The sequence below is a fragment of the Varanus komodoensis genome, unplaced genomic scaffold (assembly GCF_004798865.1).
Source record: "Varanus komodoensis strain SLA01 unplaced genomic scaffold, ASM479886v1 scaffold5, whole genome shotgun sequence".
Taxonomy (NCBI): domain Eukaryota; kingdom Metazoa; phylum Chordata; class Lepidosauria; order Squamata; family Varanidae; genus Varanus; species Varanus komodoensis.
Window position 1 is genome coordinate 19,927,433 of NW_025336087.1, and position 18,890 is coordinate 19,946,322.

General features: G+C 39.0%; 1 protein-coding gene across 1 annotated transcript in view; it reads left to right on the forward strand.

Annotated features, from left to right (window-relative positions):
* The window catches only part of ADGRV1 (adhesion G protein-coupled receptor V1), a 307,411-nt gene that overhangs the window by 42,756 nt on the left and 245,765 nt on the right, over nt 1-18,890 (forward strand). The window contains exons 10-18 of the mRNA XM_044446125.1: nt 2,398-2,574; nt 3,190-3,413; nt 8,021-8,147; nt 8,231-8,416; nt 9,028-9,208; nt 10,359-10,522; nt 13,853-13,976; nt 15,427-15,693; nt 16,748-16,874. Of these exons, the coding sequence (XP_044302060.1) occupies nt 2,398-2,574; nt 3,190-3,413; nt 8,021-8,147; nt 8,231-8,416; nt 9,028-9,208; nt 10,359-10,522; nt 13,853-13,976; nt 15,427-15,693; nt 16,748-16,874 (1,577 nt within the window). The remainder of the gene's footprint in view (nt 1-2,397; nt 2,575-3,189; nt 3,414-8,020; nt 8,148-8,230; nt 8,417-9,027; nt 9,209-10,358; nt 10,523-13,852; nt 13,977-15,426; nt 15,694-16,747; nt 16,875-18,890) is intronic.

Sequence of the window (18,890 nt, forward strand, 5' to 3'; positions counted from 1 at the left end):
TTGATTAAAGTTATCAGGGCTGAAAATGTTTGGCTTGAAACCCTAGTTAAGGTAAAATCTAGTTACCCTTTATGGCACCCGTTTGCACAATCACGGGTTGGTTAATAAACCATGATTGCTTAACTATGCTGTGTGTGCTGTTTGTACCTAGTCAGATTTGCATAATCACCCTCACTGGGTGTGACATCTGAACCTGATGAGGGTGGTTGATTCAAGTGCTTAACTAACTGCTCAGTTGGGGAACTCTTTTTATTATTGGCTAGAGAAACAGGACCTGGTTTAGATTTAAATATGTTCTTAAGCTATCATAAATGGATTTAAATATGATTATGGAATGTTAAAATATGAGTAGGGGTAGTTTGTCTGATGTTTTTGATGATGTTTTTAGTGTTAGTTTAAAAAAAATAATAATTTATTATAAAAAAAACAAACTGCTCAGTTGGGATACTAACTGGGTAAGGGTGCATGGTTGATGCGGCTAACAAATCACCCAGCAAGCCTAAAACAAGCCTTGTGTTCTCAGCTGGTAATAATATAACCCTTAACTATGGGGCCACTTTAGAATGGGAAGAATTTGTCCAGGTTTCCATGGTCATTGCAGCCCGTTGGCAACCACTTTCAATAGTCGCCCCCCCCCCCCCCCGTTGCTCTCATTAGAACCTGGTAGGGCTTGCTTGAGGGTTAAAGACTCCTCAAATATCCTACAACAGACTATGGGTTAAATAAGCCATAGTGGGCTGTGGAGATTGTGTGAACTGGGCCTTTGTGTATTAGATGGAAAGGGATGGTGAGAAGGAACATATGGTCCCATGGTTTTCTTTTATTATATTAACCACATATAGCATTTGGGAGTGTTACATATGCACTACTGTGAGTTGACAGTAGGGAGGGAGCCATAGTTCAGTGGTTCTAGTTGTGAAACATGTACATAATCAAGAGATGTGGAAGGAATATTGTATTCCTGGAAGAGCAGTCTGAGAATGAGTTTTGTGCAGAGTGAATATGTCACAAGAAAGAAATCAAAATTCAATAAAGCTTGGCTGAAAAAAAATAAAAACCCACAGATTAATAAACTAAACATTCTTCAATTCCATGGGCAATGGGAGAAATGCAGGTAGCTGGAGATGAAACTTTGTCATGTAGAGAAATAGAATATGCGATTACAAAGTCAAAGGATCCAGAAATTCTTTTAAGAACTCAGGCCAAGAAAATGCATAAGGCACCAGCAGGTACAATCTCTGGTGACTTAAAATGACAGTTTGGATAATTTCACACTAAACCTCCATTACATGTCCATTTTCCTCACAAGATTTGCTATGTTTAGGAATGTCTGAATATATCAGTAATGATAGTAGTAATAATTGAGGGTGTATCTGCAGAGATGTTTTGGAAATGTTTGAATGCTCATCTAATGCACTCCCACTCCCAGCCAGTCACATACCCCTGGGTCAGTGGGTTGAACACGCCAGTGGCTGAAGTAGTTTATCTGAGAGTTGAGCCCCTGGGCCCTTAGCAACACCATGAGGAATAGTTGGACTGACTTCTTAGGTGACAGTCTCCTTTTCTTTTTTCATAACAATATTGCACCTTCAAGTGAGCTGGATTACTTGGACAAGTATTTGGTTCTATACCCATGAATCTATTGATAGAGATAAATACTCATGGAAAGGTTAATTCTGACTGAGAAAGATATAGCAAGAGGGGGGAGGGAGGGGGGGAGGGAGGTTCAGAACCTTACTTGTTTTACAAGTTGTGTGAATGGAGGAACCATCTATTCATAGAGCAAAAAGTTGGGATTGGAGCCAATTACTCAAAAGCAGAGAAAGCAGAAGATACAATAGAGCACTGGGTATGCAATCCTGGAAATTAATTTTGCTCATAGCTTTAAAATTCCTTCCTCTCTTCTTTTGCTTAATTTCTTTTCCTCATCTACATATATTCAGTGGAGTTTGCCATAAATTCTTCAATTAGTTTTAACATCATCTGAATGTTAATATACCAACTCTGAAGTGTTCCTTCCCAAAATTATTGAGATTGAATGATGTATTTCTATTCATAACTTTAGCCATTTGCTTACTTATTCTGACACAGAAGTGCACATGTGATCTTATTTTTTCTCCATGTTAAATTGCGTGTTCAAAGGTGACAGGCATATTGTTCTGTTAGTGTTTCTCAGTGTGTTCTCAGCATATCTGAGAAGATGGAAGATAATGTCTTCCTATTTGAACAATTCCTTATGATAATTTCAGAACCAAATGCATTCTAGGTTAGAGATTTGCAGCTCATATGAAAAGAGAATGAAAGCAATACGTATGGGTATGTTCTACAGCCCTGCACGTCATTGTTGCATGTGCGTGGATGCAGAGATCCTTAACCCTTTGATTTATTTTATTGCAGTTGGAAAAAGTGGAACTGGTGAATATTATCCCTCTAGTCATCTCTGTAAGTCCTAGATTAGGTGAAATCCAAAATATCTCCTTAAGAATCACACCTGACATTGCAAATGGGGAAATTGGCTTTATCAGCAGTCTTCCAATAATTCTACATGAGCCTGAAGATTCTGCTTTTACATTAGTAAGTCAATATTTTACTTACTTCTTGAATATTCATTTTGATAAAGTTTGCCTTTGCTTAGCAATGTTTTGTAACACATATTTAATTGACATCTCTCATGTTATCAACATTCTATAATCAATAAAAATAACCTTATTTTTAAGATCATTCCATCCTTTGTTCTTTATGAAGAACCTACCAAGTCAACATTGTCATAGTCAGGCACAATTTTAATTACATCTATCTATCTAATTTTAGTTATTTTAAATATTGGGTCATCTTTTATTTTGTTTTATTTATGTTATTTATGTTATATTTTACATTGTATGCCATCCTGAGGCTTTTTTGCGAATAGGACAGCATATAAATATTTTAAATAAATAAATAAATCTTTTGCTTTTGGTTTCAAAGCTTGCTGGTTTGTGACCCAGCAAACCTGTTGGCAAGCATAAATGCTTAAAAGATACCAGGAACCTTTAGTACTTTTCATATGCACAAAAGGCTTTTATTTGTTTGTAATTTCAGAAATATGTTGACAAAATTTCAGGCTGGCTGTAGTTTGGCAATGAAAGTTGCACATATATTCAAGAAATGAAAACAAACAAGCGAACTCACAAAACTTGGTATCTGTTCTAGAACTCTGTTCCTTTACATCGAGATGGAACTGATGGACAAGCCACAGTGTTCTGGAGCTTGGCACCTTCTGGCCTTAATCCAAAAGCAGTGACTGTTGGTGATATAAGCCCTTTCTCTGGCTCCGTTGTTTTTTTATCTGGACAAAGCGACACAACAATCAACATCACTGTTCAAGCGGATGACATCCCTGAAATGAATGAGACTCTAATATTGTCTTTAGACAGGTATAGTTCTCTATAACAACTTCTTGAAAGCAAACTAATGCAGCCATCACAAATAGCAGCCAACAGCTATTTAGGCTGAAATCCTTACCTGGGACTAAACCCCATTGAACACAGTGATAGTTATTTCTGAGTAAATATGCATAAGGCCTACAACTTCCATCTATGCTGCTTGCAGCATGCCGGGAATTGTCGGCCTTTCTTTCCCTCTAACCTTGCATAGGATTGCATCCTAGAGGTTCATAAATGCTGTATGTCCCCAGGACATTCTATATTGTAGAACAGAACTAGAGATCAATTACTCGATATTGTCAATTAGTTGTCCACTGAAATTGTTTCTGTATTTACTTTGTAGATAATACTGGTTTGAAGACTCAATTGTGCTAAATTTCAATTTCAGTTTCATGTAATGATTTTCTATGACAATCTAGCCAGTATAATGCCACATCATTCAGAATAAATAGCACATGTAAAAGGCTGATTTCCACAAGAAAGTTATCACTGTGTGACCTGTCAGGAAAAAGGGAATCTGAATTTCAGTGTCTTTGCTGTTACATCCTTTGGGATTTTATAACTTGGTTCCACAAAAAACATTCCTGATACCTTTTCTAGCAGATGTTGTACTTTTTGCTTTGTCAAATCGTATCTCATACTTGGTTAACATCTTACACTGTGTATGAACACTAAAGTGGCAATGGATCTAATTTAATTTTAAAAAGTCAAACCTATCTATCTTACATTTTTCTTCAATATTATTAACCAGTTCTATATCACACGTCACTGTAATTTAGCTTTGCAATAACTCTGGTACTTGGCTGAAAGCAGACACTGTATCTGCAAAAGAGTGAGTGTCTTCCAAGATAACAGGAAACCCTGAAGGAATGGGGCACTTGTAGGGAAAAACAGCAACAGGTGCAAGGGAAGGTTGAACCCACCCCCAACCTGTCAGTTGTCTACTGTGAATTCTCCTTCATGCCATTTTTCCTTCCCACTACCCCATCGCCAAGCTAATTTCAGTTCTTTTTTCAGAACTGAAAAAATGTGGGGGAAAGGATTTCAAACAGCTGGGAGGAATCTGCAGGGGAATATCGGTGTGGGAGAATTACAAAACACTACTTCCTAGTTGCTAATTTCTTCTGCAACTCTTACAAAGGAAACATGGGATTGGAGTTTTAGTTTTCCTTATAATATATAGTACCACTCTGAGGCTAGTCCAAACAATGGTGAATTACCCACAGCCATTCACTCAGACCTGAATGAATGGCTGGGACTAGTGGGAGTTTTAGCTTAACATCTGGAGGGTGCATTAATGGTAGGGCAAGCTCTTTACCGTGCTTTTAACTCCCAGTTAGCTTTGGGCAATTTCATTTGTGCAACAACTTTAATATTAAACTTTGCTATTCGCCTTTGTTCTGCCCATTCTAAAACTGGGAACCCCTGAAGAAGGGATTGTGCCATTTTTGCAGGCAGCACTTAGCACACTGTTAATGCTAAACAGACACTTTGATGTTAGTACTTTTGAAACACAGGTTCTCAGACTTCCCCCTGTCACCTGCCAGGTTATCCCATTAGGTGCAATATTTTCTGTGCTGGCACAGAAAATCTGGGCCTAGAATTTCTGCTGCAGCATTCTCTTCTATCTCAGTGGAAAGATTTTCCAGGAGAAGCTGTCCATAGCACATGTTCTTGCAGATCCAGTAAGCTATTCTTATTGAACTGTAAACTTGTAGACTGCAATTTACAAAGAAGCATGGTAACTGGCATCACTGGAAACAATAGGGCTAGTATCAGAGATGCTACTTCTTTTCCAGTTTCATCTTCTAACCAGTAGTTGTGCTTCGACTCAAAGCATTTGTTTAGAGCCAAAGCAATGTTGTGCTTAGAAAAATGCTTTCCTTTTCTTACACCATTCTTACCATTTGATTTACCAAAAAAGCAGTCACAAATAACACTTCATGCTGTTTTAATTCCTGTTTAAATGAGGGCTTTCAAAGCTGTCCCCATTACAAAATTTAGACAATGGCCTCCCATGCCCTTCTTTATCTGCTCAGACAATCATTTGGGCAGCTTAGGGGAATGACAGGTCCCAGAGGCTTGTACATCTGTGAATAAATGCACTTCCTTTGTCTAATTAAAAGCACTGAGGAAGTACAAATGGACTTGAATAAAATTTACTCAGCTGTTGTGGCCTCTACGCTTGCCGAGTGCTTGGCAGTTGGCAGCTAGCTCTTGGAGCAGTGCTGGTAACGAAGGCCTTGAATAGTTCCTTGACATCCCAATTGGTCATGGGGTCATCTCCCACGAGTGGGAATTGCTGAACCTCTTGCTAGCATTAGTCAAACAAGTAAGTGCCAAGCAAGTGGAATTCCCACAAAGTGAACATTAGCGTCTGGAAAGGTGCTGGGTTTTTATTCCTCTTTTCATGCTGCTCCCCCTAGCCCTGATTCTGAAGAACCCTCTCACAAAGAATCTGGCAAACCGTGGTTTTATTCCTATCCCCCATTTCTTTCTCTCTGTATTGACAGGGTAGAGACAGAAAGGTTTGTCGTGTACTTTGGGTAAGTGCAGCAAGCTGTGTCTTTGTCTTCACTGAATCAGTACTTTGTTTTGGAAGTGGTTGGTCTGGACAAGACCCTGTCTCCTTTAATATTTCTTTCCTTCTGAAGCACCATGCCTCTGGGACCTCCTCAGGCAATGCATGCTTCCTACTGCCCTTTCATCTGAGAGCATGGCTTGGCAGACTGAAAATGGTTTCTTTATGTGGGGCCTATGAATAATAATAAAAAGTTATGAATGCATGGCTCGGGGTTCAATGTTTGAGCATGGTTCAGAACAGTAGATCAGTTGTTCTGATTTTACCAAGGGAAAAGCTGGTCTCCCAAAGATCTTATAATGGAGTAATAGAATCAGAGTTAGACAAAAGCACTGAATTCTTCAGATATTCTTGAAAAGGTGGTTGGTTTTCACTGATAACTTACAGGAGATTCTTGTGCATGTTTACTCTGAAGTAAGCCCTGATATGTTCAACAAGACTTTCTGTTAAGTGAGTATAGGGTCCTAGCCCTCATTAAATCACCACACGCATCGGTGCTGCAGCACCTGCATGTATTAGTAAGATACATCATTGATGATTTTAAAACAATTCATAGTATATCCCTAAGAACATAGTGTTCCAGTTTTTATACACTTGAGCATAGAATCAGGGGTCTGAAGCATTACTTAACAATTCCTGAGCCTCACTTCAACCGCATGCTGAATTTTGTTAAAATTTAAATTTCACTGAAGCTCTTGAAATTAAAGCAACTTCAGTGAAGCAAGTGTAAAGGCTTCTTGAGAGCAGTAGAAGTCCTTGAACTTATCTCTGCTTGCCAGACAGGTCTATGGAACAGGAAATAATCTGCTTTGGGCTATGAAGGGACAAATAGATTCGCAGTTTGCATGCAATGGTAACCCAAGTTCTTTTGCTTGTTTATTTTAAACCCTGGGTTACTATGAATGAGTCAGCATGCTAGTTCATGTGGCTCAGTCTCTCATGCTTGGCAGTTGTCAGCTGGAGTGGCTGGACAAGTTAGGAACACTCTATCCATAGTTTAGTTAGCATTATGTCTGAACCCAGAATTCTGGTCTGTCTCTTTCCTGACAAGCCAAGAACAAATGCTGAGTTCCAACTCTTACCTTGCTGGGACAGAGACAAGCTGGAGCTCTGGGTTTGGACATAGGTCTAACAAAGCCACCCATACCCTCCATCACTGGCTTATTTGGGCATTCCCACTGACATTCCACTGGGGACTCAAGTGGAAGCAATCAAACTGCATACTGATTTCATTCACAATAAGCCAGGTTTTAACAGTGACAACAACCGGGTTTCTACCGTATGTGAACCTAGTCATAATCTCCAGCAAAGCTAGGAAAACCACCACCACTGCCACCACCAAGTGAATTAGCAGATCTTTTCTATCAAACATGGTTGGGAATTTTGTTAAATGGTATGAGAATGCCATACATTTTTCACTCTTGTGTTCCCCATTTCATCTGAGCTATTAAAATTATAACACTTTTTATTATCTTTCTCAGTGTGGTGTGTGTGTGTTAATCTGTTTGATCTGTTTTGAAAACAAGAGTTCATTTATTCACTTACATTATTTGTATGCTGCTTTACAATATAAACACATGAATACAAGACATAATATGCAATCAGATGAATGCAGTAAAACAACCAAACCACATAGCAGTATTGTCATACTATGTAACATTTCTCTCTTCAAATGAATAGCATTTTTGTAGCCTTAATAAGATAAGAAACTTTTTGTCCATTTTGAAAGAAATCCAGTGATGAAGCCTAGCATACCTCCTATGAAAGAAGCATTGCAGAATAATACTAGTAAAAGTGATGGGAAAGTCCAAGTATACCAGTCTTCCCCAATCTGAAGCTCCTTAGACTACACATCCCAGCTTTCCTGACCGTTGGCCATGTGGGATGGGACTGATGGCAGTTGAAGGCTCACCTAGAGGGCACCAAGTTTGAGAAAGCTGCTTTATGAAAAGGCTTTGGTGCCTTTAATTACAAAGTCACTTGCAGATTAAACATGACTTTTGTTCGCTTTCCTTAGTGTGAATGTGGAAAATCAAATCCTGAAATCTGGATATACAATCCGGGAACTGATCATTCTGGAAAATGATGATCCTGGGGGAGTGTTTGAATTTTCCTCATCTTCCAGAGGTCCCTTCAGGGTAAAAGTAAGTGCCCAGATAAATATCTTCCTTAGCAGAGCCACACAGTACGAGACAATTGAGCTTTTGAATTTTGTTTCATTTTAAAGGAAGGTGAATCTGTTGAACTCCAGATTGTCCGATCCCGGGGAACTCTCATTAAGCAGTTTCTACATTATACTGTAGAGCCAAGAGATAGCAACGAGTTCTATGGAAATACAGGAATCCTGGAGTTTAAACCTGGAGAAAGAGAAATTAAAATTACTTTGCTAACAAGGATGGATGGGATTCCAGAGGTAAAGAGAGAGAGAATGAAAAAGTTCTCAGGCATAACTTAATAAAAGGTGTATTTTTGATGCTGGTTTTTTAATCAGATATGGATTATCTCTACTAGTTAGACAATATAACTAACTTATATTGTTAGTTACAGCACATGGGACTGTGTTGTAGAAATTGTGCTGCAGTGGGGTGTCGGGGGAGAAAGACTGACCTATTAGTCAGTCCAGATGAGAAGAATTGATGTGAGCCGCCCCGAGGCTTCGGCGAATGGGGTGGCATAAAAATGTTTTAATAAAATAAATAAATAAATAAATAAATAAATTTGGCAATAAAATTTCTGCCTTGACCCATCATAAAAAGTTCTGTGTAATATAGCATACAAATGTATTAATCTTTCAATGAGTTAAGATGTAGAATACTAATAAGCTGAAATACTATAGATTGTTCTGTCTAATTTTAAAAATATCAGAATACCGTGTTTTCTAAATTGAGTAGTAGAAGTACATGGCTACTGATTCTGATTTTGCGTTGCTTTAGATTTATATATTATATATATATTATATATTTAGATTAATATGAGCACTGCCAGTCCTGTCCATATTGTTCTGATCTAGTTTCCCTGTTCTAGTTGGATGAATTTTACTCAGTGGTACTCAGTAGCCATGGCGAACTACCAAGTAAGCTGGGAAATGCCACAAGAGTCAACATAACCATTCTGAAGAATGATGATCCACATGGAATAATTGAGTTTGTTGAGGATGGACTGACAGTAACAATAAATGAAAGTAAAGGGGGGGACCTCTCTGCTGGTAATTCCTTATTGTTCTGTTGTTACTTTAATATACTGTTTCTTAGTCAATTGAAGGATGTTGTCTCTCAGGTCTCCTTCCTACCACAGGAACCATTGCAGCCTAGTTCCTTGCCATTCTGTGAAGGTAAAACTGGAATTCCAGATAACACAGGTAGATCCCACGCTATGGGCAGTATGTGGTAGTGCTGCTGTGTCCATTTTCGTTCACTTGCATCTACAGGACACACTACTAGTACAACAGGAATTAGCACTTTTTGAAAATAAGCATAAATAACCATTTTTGGAAAAGTGCAGATCGGTGGCGCCTCCATATTTGGCCCTGAGTTCTGCAGATCTGTCCCATTTCTGCTAATTTCTGGAACCACTGGTTGCCTTTTGTACAAGTGGCACTTCTTACTAGTATGCAGGTAATTCCGGATACTGCCCTATGGCTTCTCCACATGCCAGTGATGGTCCAATTTTCTAGATGGCTGATGCAGTTGTGACAAAACACCAGAGTATACTGGTCTGGCACCATAGCCCAGTATTTCTGATGCATTACCTTCAGGGCATGGGAAGAACTGATACTACAACCAGTCCCGTATCACAGTTGTCATCTAAAGAAAAAAATCATGCTATGTATTGAGCCTGCAATAAATAGCATGCCCTTAGATGTACTTCTGTAAATGCACATCTTTGTTTTTATCAAAGATCTTTCCTTTAGCATTTAGCTACCACACCAAGGTATTCTGAGATGTCAGAGCAGCTCAACCCATGGTAGCAATAGAAGATTACTTTCAAGTCATCACTTCATGTGAAAGATTTACCTGAATCATCTTTTTCCTCATCATGTGGTAACAAAGTAATGGATGGGGAAATATACAAAAATCATCCTGTGGCTGATTAGGATCATCAGTAATTTCCAGTGAAGTTTTTTTTTTTTTGGTGGGGGGAATTAAAATGCAGTTTCCATATGCAGTTTCAATAATATAATTTCTTCACAGAATGGTTTTCAAATGCCTGTTTTTGTTTATATGGTGTTTTCATAGTTGAAGCTTCATTTTTTAAACAGGTTTTTGTTTTGCTTTGCTTTGTTTTGGTTTTAGTTTTCTCTAAGCTGCTTTGGCATTAACTCTGTAACACTGTATATTTATGTTTGTGTTTCAAAGCGGTATTCAAAATTATAAGGAATCAAGGAACGTTTGGCAATGTGACTGTATCCTGGGCATCTTACCCAGTATCTGCAAAAGACATCTTCCCAGCAGAAGGGACAATTTTGTTTGGAAATGAGGAATTTTCAAAAAACATCACTATTTATTCAGTGCCTGATGAGGTAAAATGTGCGTGTGTGTGTGTGGGGGGGGGTAGGTTTGTAACATAAAGAAAGGTGTTGGATTGTAGAAGGGCTAGCATGTACAGATACAGGAAGTTTTTGAATTCAGTTTTGAAAGGAAAGAAAGTGAAAGGAAAGGTCTAAATATTGTTTGTTTATTAGTACTTTTATCCAATTCTTCAGCCAAAAGAGCTCTCAGAATGGCTAACAAATTAAGAAATAAGACTTACCGTCTAAAAGCCATGGTGCGCACACACAACAGTGAGGGAGGAGGGAAAAAGCAAATGCCTGCGCTAGACGTTTATTTGCAGCATTCACTCTATGATGGAGTTGGATCCAAATTTAGCAGGCTGGCTGCCACTTCCTTTGCCTCTGAAGTCCCCGGCACCGGCGGTTGACTGAAGGAGGCAGGCGAGGGCTCCCTGCTGGAGCTGTGTCCAGGCATGATGGAGTGTTCCCGCTGGCTGCATGCTCTATAAATCTACTAGAACATTTCCTTTTGTCTCATAGGCTAAAGAATTTGGAATTGAACATTAATAGTGATCAGCGGATATGCCAGGGGTCTGCCTTTGCTCTTAATCTTCCTTTCACTCAGTCAGTTTGGAACATGCTGGCATTCCAGAGGAGGAGGAGAATGAGTATAGTGATGGCATCAACTCATTCATTCATGAACAATTGAATTGTTTAATAACCATTCAATTACAGAATCAGGTATCAATGAGAGAGATACCCATGAAGAAGGCTTCACCTACAACATTTATAGTTCCTTACTCACTTCAAACAGCATGCTGTTCAGCATTGTCAGTTCCTAGACTCCTGCAAACAGATGCCCTTCAGATGTGCTGGACTACAGCTCCCACCATCCTCAGCAGGCATAGGAAATGGTCAAGCTCCCTGAGGATGATGTACAGCAGCCCTATATGACTATGATGTATAGAACTGGATTCAGATTTAGTCATGTTTAGAATAAACCCACTGAAGTAAATGGGATTTAATTTCACCTTTATTTCAATGGGCCTTAGCTGTCAGATGGAAAAGAATCAAGAATTCATAGAATCTAAGCAGGTGTGCCTAGCACCAACATTTTATTCATTTAGCTGCCAGGCCAAACCTTTTAATTTATCCAGTATTTCAATGGTTAGAATGATTTTTACTGTATATTTTATATATTGTAGGTTGTTTTAGTCAAGTGCTATTATAGCTTTTTGTTCCTTTGTAAGCCACTCAGAGACCCTGAGTGGATATAAGATGGGATAAAAATGTTTTAAATAAGCAAATAAATAGTATCAGGTAACATACTCATAGAAAAAAGAACTTGAATCCTGGAATAAGTTACTAGAATGTATTCTTGGTAAACTGAGCATGAGTTAGATTGGCTTGTTTATGGCTCAAAGACCATTACAAAAATACAGTACTATGTAAATTATACCAATGCAAAGCAGAAAGTACTTATAAAAGCAAGCCAAACAGTAACACTTTTACAAATAAATTATTCAGATCTCATTTTCCATCCACTGTAGACATCTTGTGATAGATTTTCTGTGTTGCTGCAGTGAAGGTCGTTTTATTTGCGATGAAATTACCAGAGTTGGCCAACAAGTCATACATAATGTCTGTTGGAGACCATCCAGCTGTTATTTTCAAAAGATCCTCTAGAAAGCAAGTTTCCTTATATAGTGAACAATATAAGAATGAACTACATCTTCTACTTTCCTGGTGCCATGAATACATAACCACAGTGCATAGGGGACCTCTTTGCACCTTCTGTCCAAAGGTAGTGAGGGAATAATTTGAAAACAAAGGGCAGTCAAATCCTGAGGATACTGTTGAAAGTACTGTCCTCTCCTAAAACTGCTGACCCATGGGGAAAATGCTTGAAGTTGAATGACACATATGCTTTTATGACAATTTACCTCAAAATTTCTGTTCATGCATATGGACTGAGCCTTTCCAAAATCAGAATGGTGACAATGATAACCAATAAAGGGAACCACCTGCCTTTGGCTGTCTAATCCTACATGTGTTTGGACATAAAAAGAGTCCTGTAGTTCCCAACATTCCATGGAAAGTAGGATGTGCCAACCAGGCGTCATTTGCATATGTGTAAAAAGGAAAACCATGATCAAATATCCGTGCATGCTTGCTTAGCATAGCTAAGCCAGTTGAGCTAATAGGCAAAGGTAAATATATATACACCCATGTAAAGAGAAGTAGAAGATGCTCAATAAAGCAGCTCTGCTTTCATAACTGTTCACTGCCTTTGTACGGATGCTCTGTAGTCTTGAGAAGCTCAGCTTTCTTTTTATAAATACATGATCCTCCTCCAAGTCAGGGTTGTTGAGCTTCAGTTCCCATCATTCCTGACTACTGGCCAAGCTAGCTAGTGCTGATGGGAGTTTGGGTTCAGCAACATCTGGAGGACCACACTGTCTCCACCACTGCTTTACAGGGAAATGACCAAAGCAGGTGTATTCCTACCAGTGCTTTTTTTGTAAAAAAAAAAAAAAAGTGCCGGAACTCACATCGCCAGCAGTAAGTGCGCGACCACACACACAGCCGAGCATCCCAAGCTGAGAGCAGCGCCCTCACTATCTCACTATCAGATAGCAGACACAAAAGCAGCCTGCAGGCACTATGTTAATGATGTTTGCTGCTGATCTGCTATGATTCAAAATCACTTCGTAAAATCCATTGGAAAAAAAAGGTGCCGGAACGCCGTTCCGGTGCGTTCGATGACAAAAAAAAGCCCTGATTCCTATCAAAAGGACCACATTTCAGCGCTTGTAAATCCCACTGGACAGTATCATATAGTTCCCCTATAGAATGAACTACTAGCACAACAGGAGTGGCAGTTCCTCAAAAAACACAAATGTGTGGCAATGCTTATTTCTGGAATGGGGCAAGTCAGGAGAACCCAGGAAAGGGAACTCTGCTGACCTGTCTCATTCTGAAACTGAACACTGTAGCTCGTTCCTGTCCTTATTTTAGAAACCGCTAGTTCCTGTCTTGCTGTCTTGCTAGCAATCTATTTCACTAGTGCAATAGAAATAGTGGAGGTGCAATGTCACTATAGAATGCTGCCCCACTGATTTAAATGGGAGAGTATCAAATGCATACCCACTGTGACTAAATATTTTTATGTTGCAAAGACTCCAAAATGAATGATAACTTTCATTGTTCTACAAGCCATTATCATTTGTTTTCACGTCTTCATTTTTTTAGAATTGTGAACCATAATTAGTAAGCTATGGCTTTTGACATTTCTGTGTTAATTTCATACTGTTTAGGTAACAACAACAACAATAAATCATTAACCCTTTTCCCCCCCAGATTCCTGAAGAAATGGAAGTATTTATCATTAGTCTTTTCAATATGACAGGGGGTGCTCGAATGGGAAATATAACCACTGCAATCTTGCAGATTACCAAGAATGATGATCCAATTTATTTTGCAGGTAAGAGATTTTGTCATTTGCTTTCAGATATTTCCTGTTAAGAAGCAGATCATGTTCTCTAAAACCAGATAAATATTAATGATGGAGATGCTTGGCTTTATCACACTAGCCACATCCACACATCAGGGAAAACTATGCCATGAGGTTTCTGCAGTGCTTGGATTTTGGGTTGAATTTACTGGTCAGATGATCTCTTAGTTACCTGGGCAGTGTGGTTTCTGCACTTTCTGCTGTGTCCTCCCAGACTCTCCATGCATCCTGACAACCCCTGTGAGCAAAATCCCCAACCTTTCCCTATGCTTGCCTATGGAATACAGTAGCCTCTTCCTGATTGGTCCACTGTAATCCTGTGGCAGGTTCCCTTCTTCCTCCTCCCAAGTGAACCTGCATGTTTGCATCAATTACCAGATGCTTCAGCCACTATAGAGATTTTTATTAAATGAAAATAAACAGTTTCCTATGATTCCCACCTTCTTCCTCTGTGCATTTTTACACTGCCTCCATTTCCAGAAGTAAACAGGGAGACAGACATATTGCTCAGCCAGTGGGAACAAAGTGATCAATTCTGTGTTTATTGCAAAGGAGCTGAGGGCAATGGAGATCAAAAATTAGAAGTTGCTACTTCCACAGCCACTCTTGCCAGGGGACAATCTAGTGGTTCCGTACCAACAATGGTAAAATGGCAATTCCACATCTGAATGATCAGACTATGAAGCATGGAAACCTCAGAGTAGACTGTTAATTCTTTCTGTGGATTCAGAAAGCTAATCCTACCATACAGGAACTCAGCTGGGTTCAGACAACATAGCTGATGCACAACAATAAGCTTGTACCATGTCATACAAACTGGCCCACTGTGTGATCTCTTATGCTCTCATTAGATATTAGTTGATTTCCAATGTCATCTCAAACTATGGTTTGCAAAGCTAATCACTGGTTTGTAAAGGACCCAACAAACCACAGTTAGAATCCAGTTTACAAACCACAGTTTGCACTAAGTACGGTTTACTGTTATGTCTGAATTAGCAAACTGATGACTGATCATGTTAATGACCATTGTTACATCTCAATCAGAACTGGAAGCAAGAGTGAATTCATGAAGCTGAGTGTTATGAGATGGAAAAAGAAAGCAGGCAAGCGGTCTAAATGGATTCTTCTCTCTGGTTAGCACAAACCATAGTTTGGTGTGATGAGTCATTGTAGTTTGTACTGTGATTCTAAGCTATTTTTTAAACAGTTACTGAAGAGCAGGGTCACAAGAACAGGAACAACATTTTTTCAGACAATTTGTCGGTGTCTTAAACCCCTATCTCTTTTGTAAGATAGAAACATGGACAAGTTCAGTAGTTTAGATCATGCGTTTCCTATTTTATAGATTTTCCTTCTCTCCATTAGAGCAAGCACCTGCACATGAAGATTAAAATGCTGGTGCCTTATTTGTACCTTTCAGATCCAGTCGTTGTGAAGGTTCATGAAGGCGGCGTTGCTAATTTTGTAGTCCTAAGGAATGGCTCTGATGCAGATGTCATTTCAGTTTCCTATGCCACTGTTAATGGGGCTGCCAGTGCCGAAGGAGGAGACTTCATTTCTAGCAAGAAGAATGAAGTGCTTGTGTTTGATGTTGGAATAAGAGAACAGAATATAACTGTGTTTATCAATGATGATGACACCCCTGAGTCAGATGAGACTTTTTACATCATTCTTTTCAACTCTACAGGTTCAAATGTTTATTTGATCTATGAAAACTAAGCCGTTCTTGCTTTTCTGATGTTTTGCTCACACATCATGATTGGTAGTTGGAGTGTTGCTGCTGCTGCTTCACATCAAAGCATCTTCTTATGCCCTTGTGAAATATATAGTATGTCTGCATCTGTGTATTAGTGGCTGGCTGTGATATTGCTTGCTTAGAAACAAACAAACAAACAGGGAAGAAAACTCTACACAGCTGATTTGTTTTCTGACTTTTAAAGAAAGCCACTTCAGCTATCCTTCCTTGTGTCAGGTGTTGAAACAAAGAAATGCAGCATACATGATTTATTATCCCACTATTTCAAGTATCTGGGACAAAAAGGGAGCAGCAGGTAGATGCGAGAAGTTCTGGGGGATTAAAAATAATATTTGACATGGCAGTCTGTCATTGTGTAGTGCATTATATTATTGGGCATTGTTATTGTTGTATGCTATGCTTCATGGCAGCAATGCAGTGATACTTTTACAGGCAGTATCCAGTGCAACCTGAGGGTGCACGTAAATTCCACTGTGCTAGCTCACAATGAAAAGCAGTGTGGTGCCAGCAGGAATCGTGGAGACTTTTCTTGGTGCCAAGGTGCCCTCTCTCTCAAAGGGCATTTTTTCATATGCCTGGAGCAAGAAGAAGAGAAGGATTTATTGATTAAAATGTTTATATACCATCCACAATTAGCCAAAAGGCTCTTGGAATGGTTTACAATAAAAGCTAAAAAGAACCCAACATAATAGCAAAACACTGTAATGAAAATAAATATGATATAGTTCATAAGACACCAATCCATATCAAAATCCAATTAAAGAGAAGAAACAAACTGGTGGGGGAGAAAGCACCACCTCTTCTGTCATTGCAAAGGGGGAGGAAACCATCTTTCTGAACCAGTCTTTAACTATTCAGAATCTTGTGTTTGGAAATACACTAGGATATCGGTGTAAGAAATGTTATTCTGCTGCCAATGCACACTTTCCAGTATGCTTCTATTCACTTTTTAGCTTTATATTTAAACAAAAAAAATGTTTCTTAGGAGACACAGTTGTCTATGGATCTGGGATGGCAACAGTAATAATTGAAGCTAATGATGACCCAAACGGCATTTTCTCATTGGAACCTACAGACAGAACAGTTGAAGAAGGCAAGACTAATAATATTATGTAAGTAGCATTTAAACATAACTTTTCTTTCCATTAAATATCTGAGATCAAAATTTCCTGAAATCTTCCTTCCCATGGTAGTGTTTTTAATAATGGGGAGTGTTTCATAAATTACTTTCATATTAGAAGAGTTGATATTAACTGCAGACTTTGAGAATAACTTGAATATGTGGAGTTACTGCTAGAATCTTAGCAAATATGGGTTTTCTTGGCAATGCACAAACACACACGCAGAGTTCCCTTCCAATTTATCCTTTAGACACAAGATCATCCTTAAGGCTTGTGTTCTTTACTTTAAAGACTGGGGAACTATTTTGATATACCTCTGAGACATGGGTGAGGGCGAGTGCATACAAGAACATGCACTTCTTTGTAGCAAAATATAAGATGGTAATAGATGGGGAAGGTTATTTATGAAAGTAATGAAGCAATCGTAAGGGCATCCAGGGAGCACTCTGAAAATCCAGTGCTCTGCTGGCAAATGCCTAGCAGAACAGGAGGAGCCATAAAGGTGATCTTCACCTCTCCATCATCCTTTCTGCTGATATTTTAGTAGACATACTTTTGAGTGTGCATAGTGGAGTTATGGGGATGGGATGGAAGATGAGAAACTTTAGGATCCTGAAAATCCTTGGTTCCTCCCCCCCCCCCACCCCAGTTGCATTTTCACTCAAGTTTGGAGCTTCAGCTTTGGAATAGGGGACTACCATGGTGCTTTCTGCAGTGACTGCAAGGAATGGGAGGGGTGGCAGACTAGGTGAGGAAATCAAGAATTTGCTCTCTTGAGGATATGGAATTCTCTGTAGACTCAAAGCAATAATCCTGGGATACTCTCCCAGGGACCAGAAGGTTTCTCTCAAAGTGTTCTCAGCAGAGTAGAGATGGAGAATGCCTTTGCAAAATGAAAAGCTGATTTGACTTTGAAGCAAAAATGAAACTCCTACCCTGTTGTTGACTGGCTCAGTAGATTCTGTTCTGTTCCAAAAACATAACATTATATATATATGGCAACTATGAAATGAACCTGCAACAATACAGTATGATAATAAAAGGAAATGAAGGGAAAATCAAGCCACTAACTAAAGGGTGCCCATTAGAATATCTGTCTAATCATGTTGAGAGGAAATACCTGCCAGGTTGGAGCTTTGGAAATTTACCCCAGACAGTTCTTTTGCTAAAGGAAGCTTTTGATGTTTGTTTTCTTCTTTGAATATTTGTGCTAATCTCATGTGTTAAAAATTCTAAATTTGGCTTGAAAAAACTTTCTACAGGCTGTAGATATGAAGTCTATTATTGGTGTTCATTCATGGAGATATCCAGGATCAGCAGGGCTTAAAAAGTTAGTGTTGCCTGGCTGATGACTCTCCTTATGCTGCCAGTTAACTCGGCAGGAGGTGTATAATCTATTGACAGTTACTATCAAGTGGGTTGGCTGGCCAAAAGGATAAGTTAGCAAAACTCCATTAATGGCACTGATCAAAAAAGCTACAAAGAGAATTGTACATTCTCTCTCTCTCTGTCTCTCTCTCTCTCTTTCTCGATGTTTATGGGTTGGTATTTAACATGCTATTGTTCTGTGTCCCTCTACCCACGTATTCTATTTAGAATGTGATTGGAGCTCTTTGAATGGCATGGCCAACTCAAGAGGTCTTCATTGGATTTGTATAATCATCATCTTGGAAGTTTCAGAATTTAACATTCAGTGAATTGTCTCCACAAAGGAAGGCCCAGCCTGGAATTTAGAACAGGGATTTAGAACAGGGACAGGACCTTTTGGACGTCTTTCATTCATAGAATCTCCATAAGTTGGAGATGACTTTTCAGTGCATAACAACAACATTCAATGAGAATATTATCCTTTGTTATACACAATGAGTTACTAAGAGACTCAGCAGGCGACATTGTAAATGTCCTAATCTAAGGCAGAATACCATACAGCAAAATCATTCCTCAAACCTCATTATATCAGGGTTAGGGTTAGGGAAAAGCATCTATCAAATTAATGATCTTTCTAAT